Source organism: Aegilops tauschii, chromosome 6 (genome assembly GCF_002575655.3).
Source record: "Aegilops tauschii subsp. strangulata cultivar AL8/78 chromosome 6, Aet v6.0, whole genome shotgun sequence".
NCBI classification, from domain to species: Eukaryota; Viridiplantae; Streptophyta; class Magnoliopsida; order Poales; family Poaceae; genus Aegilops; species Aegilops tauschii.
Genome location: NC_053040.3, coordinates 434,990,400 through 435,002,586, shown reverse-complemented (window position 1 = coordinate 435,002,586; position 12,187 = coordinate 434,990,400). Strand labels below are relative to the sequence as shown.

Below are 12,187 nucleotides of genomic sequence, written 5' to 3'. Positions count from 1 at the left end.
CAAAACGACTGTCAGTTATTCTGAACCTCTGAACTTTGATGAAGAACATTTGAGCATTTTTCATGGAACAGTGCTGTGGTTACAAATCACCATCTACTGCAACAGCAACAGCATCCAAGCCAAGAAAATTGGCAAGAACATGGAAACCAGTACAGTTCTTCAGCTTATCAACCGATGGTTTCAGCTTTCGCGCACTAAAATGAGGTCCAGTCCAGACATGCTGTCCGTAACCCTTCGTAAAAGATCAGCGGCAACTGGTGGCAAGTGGGCAGGATGGCTCCGAGGTTACTTGCGCATTCCTGGTTAACAAACAGAAATCCAGTCAGCAAATTATTACCCTGAATAACCCGGATGTGGTGCATCTCTCGATGCAGATAAAACTGGACTCCAGGTTCAGAAACTTTCTAGCGAGCTTCAAACCTTCTTCTGTCTGAAGAGATCAAAACATATATCCAAGTATTCATTCGTTCGATGAGCATTCATTTCGTGAGGGTAGGAGTATGTGGCAAGAAAATATAGATTGTTCATCCCAAGGAATTCCGAATGGGGGTTGCAACTCACGACGTCATTTCCGTACCAGAAAGAAGCTGCACCTTTTGCTCAAACAACTTTGGGTGGGATAAGCAGGCGCCATGATAAACGCTGGGCAGAGACGTTATCGCGAGGCCAAAGCAAATCCAACCGACTCAACAGAACAAACGGAAGCGTGTGCACTCTACGCAGAGCCGCGGCCGCCAGGTGAGGCGCACGCTATCTGTAAGCACAACTGCTGGCAACCAGGTGAGGCGCACAACAAGAGTAGGATTCTATAACCAAGGTCCAAGATCAGTAACTAATCATGCACAAAAAGAAACAAGTCTGCTTTGAATAAGCTGAACACAAAAGGTACAATAGAAGAGGTGCCAATACATTTTATTTGGGGCCAGAATAGCTTGGACATATTCTTCGGACAGAGCTCAGCAGTGATATTCCTTTCTTTCAGAAGTAAGAAAACATCATGCATGAACCCACCAGTAAAAAAATAGCAGGTGGGTTCACACTAAAAGAAAAAGTACTAAAGGAGGAACTAGTGAATACATCACTGGCACATACACAACACTACGGCCAATATGACTCGCCTGGTCAGGCGGCCTCGGAGTAAAAAGGAAGGCCACTTGACCACACGACCATTTGGATGCCACAGGGAGGTGAATAAGAAACAGAGAACAGTAACGATAGGAGTATCTACAACACTAACTTGACATGTTTTCCTGCTGAACCCTGACCGACTCTTTAGCGCTACCTTTCTGTCACATTTTATTACGATTGTCTTGTTCGACTAGGACGAAGTTAAATTCACTGATAGTTCTCTGTCATGACGAGCTGTTTCTGGTCACTTGAAGTATGACGACAAGTATAGTCTTACTCCGATGTCCACCGGACAATCCTCGCCACCGATTGCATGAAGAACCACGGGGATGTCGCTCAGGTAGCTTATCACCATGGGCAGAACGGCTGGGGCAACTTCAACTTTCACTGCCTCATCACTCAGCAAAACTGACTCCACAGTCTCAGTTGCTCCTGATTCATCTCTGTCTTCGGGTAACATTAGCTCGGATGGGTTCACCACCACCGCGACTTCCTCAATTGCTCTACTGCATCTGAACTGGCCTCCCCTCTTTTGGGGCCTATTCCTGCATGCATCAAGCACCAAGGTTCCAGTGGCTTCCAACCATTCAGTAGATAATCCCTCGACTTCATCATAGTATATCCTCCGTTCCATCTACATCAGAAAATCATGATCAGGTGACTCAAAACACACAGAATGGAGAGCTTATATTACATGAGAATTAGGGGCAAAGTCATACCGAGAGTTTGGGCACATAAACTGACATGAACCTTGGTCCAAGCCCCAGAACTCTAGCATTACAGACATGGGTCTGCAAAAGTAAAACCACAAATCAGTTAAAATAAAGCTTGCCAGCAAACTTAGTTGTGGGAAGTAAAAAATGATGATGCACCATTATTACCTCATTCCTCTTTAGTAGAGCCCACATGTAGAGCTTCTGTCCAGCTTCTTCTGCACGGCGACTGGCCCACTTCCTTTCATTACAATGTTCAGCAGCCTCCCCAAGATCTTCAGAGTTAGGGACCTTAAACTTCTTAGCTGCAGCAGACAGTGCCTCTCTCCCTTCTTTGGATTCAGCAGCATCCTTACTAAATTGAAGGCCTGTAAAGCATCTACTCGCAACTTCACAAGATGTGGCTTTGACTCCATTCCGCCCAGTGGATATTTTCCTTTGCTTCAGATACATCTGTTCAGCCTCAATTACTGCATTCAGTGTCCTGTGAACGATTATATCAGGATACCTTCGAAGTGGTGAAGTGAAGTGTGTGTACAAAGGGATAGATAGCGCATAATGAGCCCAATCATCCTTCTTGCTTATCAGGTCCCCTGTGCAGAAGTATTCCGCAGACTGCATTTGCTTTGAAGCATAAAACATGAGAATATCAAACATAACAGGATCATCTTGCAACTCTTCCTTCAATCTGCAAATTGAAAGATGAAGTTGACCGGATGATGAAGAATCCAATTCAAACCCATTTTTAGCACAAAATGCCTCAAATTCTTTCAGCTTCCGTGGATTAGGTTCAGGATGCCTACGAAGTAAAGCACAATCAGGGAATGCATTGGATATAACTTCTGCAGCTGACATATTTGCCAACAGCATTAACTCCTCAACAATGAAACATGCATCATTCCTTTTATAGCGATAGCTATCGCATGGAGCCCCATCTTCATCAAATAGGATTGTGGGCTTTGAAGTGTCAAGAGAAAGAGCTCCACCCTTGAATCTAATATCCTTCAGATTTTTCGAGATCTCATAGAGGCATCGAAGAGACTTTATAACATCCTCATGTTTAAACATGCCATGCACTTGAAGAGATGCAGCTGCAGATCTAAACTGGCTTGAATCACTAGAAATCAGATCTTGCACGAGATCATATGACAGCTTGCAGCATGAAAAGATAATGGTACGACCAATCCAGCGATTAACTATGCTGCCATGAGGATCAATGTCCCAAATAACAGAAAAGGCAAGCCTGTCTACCCCAGGATTAAGCGAAACTAGTTCTTCTGAAAGTCTTGAAGGCAACATTGATACTTTACGTCGCAAGGTGTAAACACTAGTAGACCGAATCTGAGCCTCAGCATCTAATGCAGTCTCTGGATGAACAAAGTAAGAAACATCCGCAATATGGACCCCAATACGGACAATTCCTCCAGAAAGTGTCTCAATAGATATTGCATCATCAAGATCCGAAGCAGTAGGAGGGTCTATTGTCAAGGTCAAAACATTTCTCAGATCCTTTCTTGCTCCAAGTTCTTCTTGTGAAATCTTCCAGCAAGTGTCAGGGAGACATGCCATGGACTCAGGGGAAAATTCAACATCAGATATTGCATTCTCAAACAGTATAGCATCCATATGTGTTTCAACCTGTCCACCCTTTCCCAAGAACTGTACGACACAAGCCCAGGGATAGGGACTTTCCTCATTCCATTCATCAATCTGTGCAGCAACTAATTCCTTCCAAATAGTTGTATCACCTTCTTTCAGCCTCTGTTTGATACCATCTGACAAAGTGCTAATACTAACAATCATCTGCGGGAACTTGGGATCAGTAGGCAAGATTTGAACCAAGCCTGTGAAAATTGAGGATGATATATGGTTCATCCTCTTGGAACCCTGCACATTCATCTGATTTCTCTGCTCTCCATCGGGGAAATCTGAGAAAGGAGCAAGGAAACCTACAACAGTACTACGGCGAGGAGACTTCTTTATGACAGATACTACTTTACCGGTAGGGCGTCTGCTTGGGTGATTGTATATCACAGAACAGATCCTCTGTACTGCTCTTGCAAACTCGGTCTTAGCTTCATCCAGGTCTTCATAATTCGCTGGGACAGTAGCATGCCCATTTTCACAAATAACAGCTTGACTAAAACCACTGTTCTTGTGATGGTTATGCATCCTGTCCGGAACAGGTTGGCCATTACTGCACTTTTCAAACCTACAGCTGGCATCTGCCTGTCCTTTCTTCAAACTATGGTTCCCATTTGTTTCACTAACTTCACGAGCAACAGAAACTCCTCCAGTGGCAGGGTTGCATGCAATGTTCTGCCCTTTCATTCTAGTCCAGTAAACAACAGGATCCAATGTGATGGCAACAACATCACCTTCAATCTGCAAAGTGGGTCAAGAAAGAGCATGTCATTGCAAGTAAGAGAACCATGTACTCTGGGTATATATAGTAAGAAATGCAAGATCAGAACCGAACATTCATAATTCCATATCTAGTCATATAACACCTCAAGGAAAGAGAATGCTTTCTTAGAAACATATCAGCTAAATTAATTTGCTGCATGAATGTTTTGTACTACTAAATAAGACGTCCTGAGTAGTGGCGGAGCTTGAGGCAAAAGGTTGGGCGGGCCAAGCTGGCTAATCTATAGAGATTACCCTTTGATGGTCGTTGGACAGCCCAAAACTAAGTGTACAATGAGGAAAATCCTGCTGCGCTGGGCGGGCCGGAGCACGTGTTGGCCCTCACGTAGCTCCGCCCCTGGTCCTGAGAGAATGTTTACAGACAAGGTGATTGCATAAAGAATGCAGGTTAATATTGCCCACGGGAAGACGAACAAGGGCACAACATCTTCAGCAGAATATTCAGAAAAATGAGCACAGCATAAACATAATGTATCATGCAGCTTTGCTTAAATCATTTTCAAATGCAAGAGCTCATGAGGTGAGTCACGGCCACATACTGAAACTACACACTTCAAGCATGCTATTTGGCCAAAGGGCATACCACTTCAGCCATGTGTTTAGAGTCGACTCAAAATCACGCCAAGAGCAGGTAATTCTCCCAATGTGCTTGACCAATTTGTGGGAAAGAAAGCTAGACATAGGTTCTACGTACGTATATAATTTGCAAAGTCACAAGCAATCGAAAGTTGAACATAAATTGAAATGTCCAATCCTGTGGCATCACAAAACAACTTAACAGCAGAAGATGCAAAATGACAAACATGGTACATAACTCTTGTTCTTAGACTCGCCTCCTGCCATATGCCATATATGACGAGCATTGTGTTACCTGAGTTCCTAGCACATTATAATTCCCAAAATGGCTAATCAGCTAGCATGCAATTCAAGGCAGAACGACAGGCTGGAAGCATCATTAAGCCTTTGCACTATCCACTAATAGCACTGTATGGGATTGCTATAAATTACAGTACACAGTTAGCACCTCACTTCTTAATAGATACACTCATGTTGCAGTGTGTGCAAGCAGACGTGGACTTACCGCTCGGTTTTGCGCCGGCCCGGTAATGAGAACATCCACAGGTATGCCCTCGATCGTGCAGTACGCCTGCAACACCACAGATTCCAGACATTACCCACCAGTAGCACAGAGACTGTGCAGTCAGAAGCAAATTAGGAAGGACTCCATGCTTACCTCGTTTCGGTTGTGAGCATTCACACGGAACTTCCCCGCGAAGACATTCCCTCTCTGCACAGAGGAGGCAGCAACAAATCAACACATTAGTTCTCTCGAAAACAAATCAATACATTAGTTCACGCAAAGTTAGAGCTACGGCAAGGCTGCAAGCGTCACGATCCACTACCTTGAGGGCGTCCTCCACGACCTGCTCGGGCCAGTAGGGCGGGAAGAAGAGCCTCCTGGGAGCCCCCGCGCCCGTGCCCACGACCGGACCGCGCGCCTCCATGCGGGACGGCGTGGGCAGCAGGGGGCAGGACCGGCTCGTCCCGGCCGCCTCGGCCAGCGCCGCGGCGTCGAGCCGGGAGTCGGCGCGCATGGGCGGCATCGATCTGCACGGGCTGGGCCCCGCCGCGTCGACCTGCGGCGGCGGCGGCGGCGTCGTGGCCTGCTTGGGGCGGCGCGCGGGCCGGCGTCGGCGCCTCCGCTCGGCGTCGTCCTCCGTGTGGGGCGGCGGCGACGGCGAGGCGCGGACGGGGATGGCGGCGGCGGCGTGCTCTCCGGTGGCCCTCATGCGCAGCGGCCTGTCGCGTTCCTCGAAGAATCGCAGCGCGCGAGAGAGATAGAGAGGGGATGGGGGAGGGGGCGAAGGTTCTAGAAGGCGGGGGAACCCTAGATCTGGTGTGGGGGAGGCGTCGCGGCCCTCTGCGTCGATACCAGCGGGAGGGGAAAAACCGAGGTGCCGGAGGGCGGTGCTGAGGAGAGGGGGGAAGGGGAGGGGAGGAGGAGAGGGATAGACAGAGAGGAGGCGGGCCGAGGCGGTGGCTTCGAGAAGGGGACAGGATATAATAGAGGGGTGGGTCGGGGGAGGGAAGGAAGGAAGGGAGGGGGAGGGACGGACGGCGCGGCGGCTTTGGGATATTGTGTTGGCTTGCGCCGAGTACGTGGTTGCGTCGCGGGGCGAGGACGGCAGGCTGGCAGGGTTTGGTCGGTCGGCGATGGGGTGCGCCGACTCCCGCTTTTCCCGACGCCTCGTCGCTTTCTCTATTTCTTTCTTTCTTTTCTCCGGGTGGTGCGTACGCACGCAATATACCTGCTGCTCGGACATGGAGTTTCTTAGCTCGGGCCGGATGAACGATAAAATACGAAAAGAGTAAAAAATCTGAGGTTTTCTCTGGCAAACATTGAGAAATGTTTTGAGTGCTTGCAAATTTTCATCATCGAATCACATGTGTGAAAGTCATGGGGAAAAACAAAATTGATGCTCTGAACATGCTACCTTCAAAAGCATTTTGAAGAGCTGATTTTATCTTCTTTGCCACGACTTCCGCAAATGTGATATGATGATGAAAATTTGCAAACACTCGAAATATTTTTTTAATGTTTGTCACGTCCCAAAAAAATACAGGTTTTTTTTAGTTTGCTTTGATTTTTCTTTTTACTGTTAATGCTCAGAGCATTCTTGCTTTGAATATTTTGATTTTTTCTGTCCATGCCAAGAGCATTTGAGCTCGGGCTGAGATTAGGACTTTCACTGATCCTGCTAGTTTGCTGCTACTCCTCCTTCGCTTTTGCGCATGGGTGTGTCGTGGCTCCGCCTGTGTGTGTGCTTGGGCATAGGTGCTGCACCTGCGCGTCAACCGCCTACTTCTACCTGTGCAACGCTGCTGTGGTGTGGGTCATGTTGCGTCGAATGGCGAATGCTTTCGTGGATCAATGGACATTGTCAAAAGTTTATTAAAATCCTTGCAAAATTAAAGGTGCTCGGGAATAGAGTTGTTAGAGGTTGCATCGGGGATCCTATACTGCGAGTGGGTCGGGGGATAGCAACCAAACATGCACATCCGCCCGCGGTAATGGGATATCCCGTTAGTTCGTTTCTTTATTTATTTTCCTGTCAGTATTCTTTTTTCCTTTTTTTAATACATGAAAATTATTTAAATCACAAACAAATTCCAAATTCATACTTTCTTTAAAGTGAGAATTTTTAAAATTTTGCAACATTTTATGAAAATCGAGGATAATTTTAAATTTTGCAAACTTTTATTAAAATTGAGAATAATATTCAATTTTGCAAACTTTTATGAAAATCGAGAACAAATTCCAAATTCAATGAATACTTCTCAAACTCGTGAACATTTTGTAAATTCCTGAACATTCTCTGAATTTGTGAACATTTTCTAAATTTGTGAACATTTTTCAAGCTCACGAAAAAAAATCTTGAACATTTTCTAAATCTTTATATTCAAAAAAATTGTGAACATTTCTAAAATTATGAATACCTTTCGAAATCACGAAAATGTTTCAAACTCCAACAAATAGTTTCAAATTCATGAACAATTATTCAAATTTGGAAACAATTTTAAATTCATCAAAATTTCTTCAATCGGGGGTCATTTTTTAATTTTGGGAACAAATTTGAAATTCGCAAACATTTTTTGAATCGGTGAACCTTTTATTTTACTTTTTCCCAATCTTTTTCAAAAAATTCTATTGCTGCTTTTTTGATACAGTTGCGATTATTCTCCTCGATAGATTCAATCTTAAAACTTACATTGCTAACACAATAAAATTTATCATTTCTTTCAATTGAGATGAAAAAGAAGAAAAATAGGATTTCTATTCACATGCTATAAAATTCAGAATAAATTAGAACTGCTAGCTAGAATTTTGGAAATTTCGAACATTTTTTGAAATACATAAACTATTTTTGAATTCATGGACATTTTTTCAAATCCAAAAATATTTGTAAAAATAAAAAATTTCCCCAATTTGTGAACATTTTAAAAAATTACAAACATTTTTCAGAAATCGTGAATGTTTAAAAAAAAAGCAAAAGGAAAAACACTTGACGCCCCATCCCGAAATGGTTTGGGAGAAAGCATGTGCACTTGTCGTGCGCGCATCGTCCTACGCATGAAATACGGGTCCCATTGAATATGTCTTGCTTGTTCTCTTGCGGACGTACAACTCTATCCTAGATGTGTAGCCAAACCTAGGCACATGGGTCCGGTCGGATGTGAAAGGGCCTGACATTGCATGACTTGTGTCGGCGCTTTTATAAAAGGGTCATCCCATCCGGCCCAAAGGCCTGACCACGGGGATGGCCCTGGCATGCTAGTTATAAAGGTCGCACGACACCGCGGCGACTTCTCACCTTTAGCGAGGCCGTAGGATGTTTCGCTGAAGCGGATACATTAGTCGGGCCAGCTTATTTCCCGCACAGTTAAGAAGAAGAAAAGAAAGAGGGGAGAACGACGGATCGAAGCCCTGGAGCTTCAGGAAGAAAGCGATTGCTGCTAGTCATCGCGCCCGCCAACTGCTCGCGTGTAGCCGGGGGTGACCTAGTTGAAGCAAGTCGAGCTGTGTTTCTTCAGATTTTTTCCTTTTCTTCATTTTTTTTCTTCTCTAGTTTTTTTCATTCTTTTATCATTTGTTTCTTTAGTTTTTTTTGGTTTATTTGGTTTTCTTTGTTTCTTTTGTTTTTCATTTCTACATTTGTTTGTATATTTCAACATTTTTCAAGTACTTGGTCAACATTTTTTTCAAATGCTTGATTCACATTTTTTTAAATACATTATGAAAAAACATTAATTTCTAATACATGATAAACATTTTATCTATACACATTTAACATTTGTCAAATTCTTGATCAAAATTTTACAAATACTTGTACAACATTTTTTTTCAAATGTGATTCACATTTTTATATACATGACCAAAAAAATCAGCATTTTTTAATACATGGTCAACATTTTTTCTATCCATAGTTAACATTTTTTAAATGCTTAATCACCATTTTTAATACTTATTCAACATTTTTAATACTTATTCAGCATTTTTATCTACATGATAAAAAACCATCATTGTTTTAGTACATGGACAACATTTTTCTATACATAGTTAACATTTCCCAGAAGCTTAACCAACATTTTTCAAATACTTGTTCAAAAAAAATTCAAATACTTGATTAACATTTTCTAAATACATGATCAGTTTTTTATACTTTTTTCATATATGTTATAAACATTTTTTTCTATACACATTTAACATTTTTTAAGTGCTTTGTCAACATTCTCCAAATATCTTTATAGAGTTTTGGTACTATATATATTTAGAAAAGATAGAGTATAAATAAAATTAAAAATTAAAGCAAAAAAGAGACACAAAACCTAAAAGAACACAAAAAAAGAGGCTTTGGCCTCTCGCGCTCCTGGGCCGGCCAATATCGGTCGCCCCTTCAGCGAGGGTTCCTATCCTCTGGCTGAAGGCGAGATATAGGGCCGCCCGCACGACACGACACAATTATGGTTTTTTTTTGGCTTGGTGGGCCGTTTCGGTCTTATGAGTCGTTCGGCCTTGTGGGCCTTTTTTTAATTCGAAAAAATATAAAAAATGAGTAATAAAAATAGGAAATCTAAAAATCAGGAAAAATACAGAGAAATAAAAAAAACTAGTTACAAGCTCGACTAAAAAAGAGGCAAGGTGTCATATGGATAAATATTGAACTTTATTAGTAGCTACCTCATTAAAACCTTCCAGGTAAATATCCCCTTGGAGAAAAACCTTGGTAAGGAAAAAGAGCACTGCAAAGTTTGCTCAAAATTACATATTACAACTATTTTTCTGGTTATTCATCATCTAATTAAAGATTGTCAAAACATGAATGACAAATCTGTGTTATCCTTAGTGTGTTAGGCTCTCTATCTGGCTACTTCCCAATCTTCCATGATCATTAGTATCTTCGCCCTATCACTTGTGAGACTGTTTCTTTTCTTGTTGAGTATTCTTCCAACTGGACTGAACGTAAACTCCGACGATACCTTGAGCCGGGTACAGTTAACACATCTGGTGTTAATTATGGAAAGCATCATATGCAAGTTTGTGGTCATACCACCACCACTGCCCTATGTTGAAGTCGTCGTCATTCTGTTCCGCTAGCTGATTTTATCACTGCTGAGGTGCGTTGCTAACACCCGGCCCCATGGCAATCATTATGTGCCCTGCTTTTGTTGGTGTTAAAGAGCTCAAGGAAGAGGAGGAGGAGTCAAATATCTTTCCCATGCTCTTTTCTTCTTTCTAGCCATTGGTGCTGGTGGAGGCCTTTGCAGTTGAACTCTGACATACTTCCAACCACCAAACCCTGCAAGTTTAGCCATGTGATCAAAATAAATACAAATGCATACAACATTGGAATTTCTTTTCAATATTTCAAATATTTGCTTTTCATGGCAACAACAACATCACATAATTGCAAATCACTTTTGTATGCTTTCATGTGTGTAGCAATTTCTAAAATATGATGCACCATTAAAGGAGATGTGGGATTATAAACCCCAAGAAAAAAGCAACAGGCGAATCATAAAGAAGCTCTCAGAAAACTTAGCGACACTTCAGTAATATGCCAATCATTAGGGGTGGGTAGGGGTGTTCCATCATTGATAGGGTAATTTGACTTAATAAAGACAATAAAAAATTTAAGTAATTGTGATAGTCCTTTTGTGAGTGTTAAGAAAATGGTAGTTCAATAAGACACAAATCCTAACTTATATTTAGGAATGGAGGGAGTACTTAATAATATAAGATGTTATTACAACTAATGTACTCACATATTGGTTGTAAGAGCATCTATAGCCGAGCGCCCCAAACCCACCTCAAACACCCGGGCAGCCCGCCCGGTCACTGATCGATCATAAAATATCAATCCAGTCGGACGCCTCAAAAGGGCCTCAAACGTCCGGGCTGACCGGCACATCTCATATCCATCCCAAATATGGGAAGGATAAGGGGGCGCCCGGGCGTGTTCGCCACGTCGGACCCGACCTACGCTAGCCCACCCGACCACACATATATTTCTTCCCATCAGTTCACCGGACCAAATCCTAACCACTTCACTCCACTCCCCCTGCCACCCAAGCTCCCGTCTGGCGGTCTCTTGCTGTCTCTGGGATGGCGGGCAGCGCATCCGAGGTCCTTCACCTCCAGATCCGTCGACCCCGAGCTCATCCCATGCTCCCCGAGGAGATGGACGTCTGGTTTGCGCTCCGCCGCTCCCGAGAGGAGGCTTGTGCACAACATCGCTCGGACTCCTTTCGTCGGGAATCCATTGCGCCTGCCCAAATGGCGCATGGATCCAGCGCTAGGTATGCCGTCGCAGCCTCGCCGGAGGCGGTGCGGTCCGTCTGGCGCCCGAACGCGGTGGCGGACGCGCAACCCCTCTGTTGGCGCGCCGAGCATCGGGACGCACCATGGGTGCGGTCCGACGAAAACATGGCACGCCCTGCCCGCCGTGCGAGGCAGGGGGCGCGGGATGCGGCGGCAGCCCTCGCGGCGATGAACATCGCGGGGCGCAGTCGCATTCTCCGGTGCTCCGTATGGTGCAGCAGTCCGGACGCTGCAACCGCGTCGTGGTGGACGTCGCCGGCTCGTCCCAGGGCGGATCCATCATCGATCTGACGTCCACCGGCACCGTTCAGGTTTTGGGCTCCGACGAGAAAGAGTAGGGCACGAGAGACGGCGGCGCCTTGAGTCCCGTGAGCCGGCTCGTGTCCCATGTCCTGCTCTATCTTGCCGGCGACCAGATCAACACTCTGAGGGGCGCAGCCAGCCGCCAGACATGCACGGTGGAGCCGGATGAGCTCCGCTCAAAGATCGCTGCGTTGCATGTAATAATATGAATTTGAGGTTTGTAATTTAAAGTATC

At 44.4% G+C, this 12,187-nt stretch overlaps 1 protein-coding gene across 2 annotated transcripts; it reads right to left on the bottom strand.

Annotated features, from left to right (window-relative positions):
- Window positions 1-845: 845 nt before the first annotated feature.
- On the bottom strand, window positions 846-6,298 carry LOC109778907 (DIS3-like exonuclease 2). Of its 2 annotated transcripts, XM_020337492.4 has the most exons (6): window positions 5,672-6,298; window positions 5,503-5,556; window positions 5,350-5,415; window positions 2,010-4,226; window positions 1,848-1,919; window positions 846-1,762 (listed from the first exon to the last, which is right to left on the bottom strand). In XM_020337492.4, exons 1-6 carry the CDS (start codon window positions 6,056-6,058, stop codon window positions 1,373-1,375), a joined length of 3,186 nt encoding a protein of 1,061 aa, XP_020193081.1. In that variant the 5' UTR covers window positions 6,059-6,298; the 3' UTR covers window positions 846-1,372. The 2 variants fall into 2 exon arrangements, with proteins under 2 accessions (XP_020193081.1, XP_040248774.1); XM_040392840.3 differs by lacking the exons at window positions 5,350-5,415; window positions 5,503-5,556; window positions 5,672-6,298 and adding an exon at window positions 4,503-4,695.
- Window positions 6,299-12,187: the final 5,889 nt, after the last annotated feature.

Coding starts and splice junctions, on each gene's coding strand:
- LOC109778907 (XM_020337492.4), bottom strand. CDS start 6,058: ATGAGGGCCACCGGAGAGCACGCCGCCGCCGCCATCCCCGTCCGCGCC. Junction 1,920..2,009: donor CTCTACTAAAGAGGAATGAG/GTAATAATGGTG, acceptor TTACTTTTGCAG/ACCCATGTCTGTAATGCTAG. Junction 1,763..1,847: donor TTTATGTGCCCAAACTCTCG/GTATGACTTTGC, acceptor TTTCTGATGTAG/ATGGAACGGAGGATATACTA.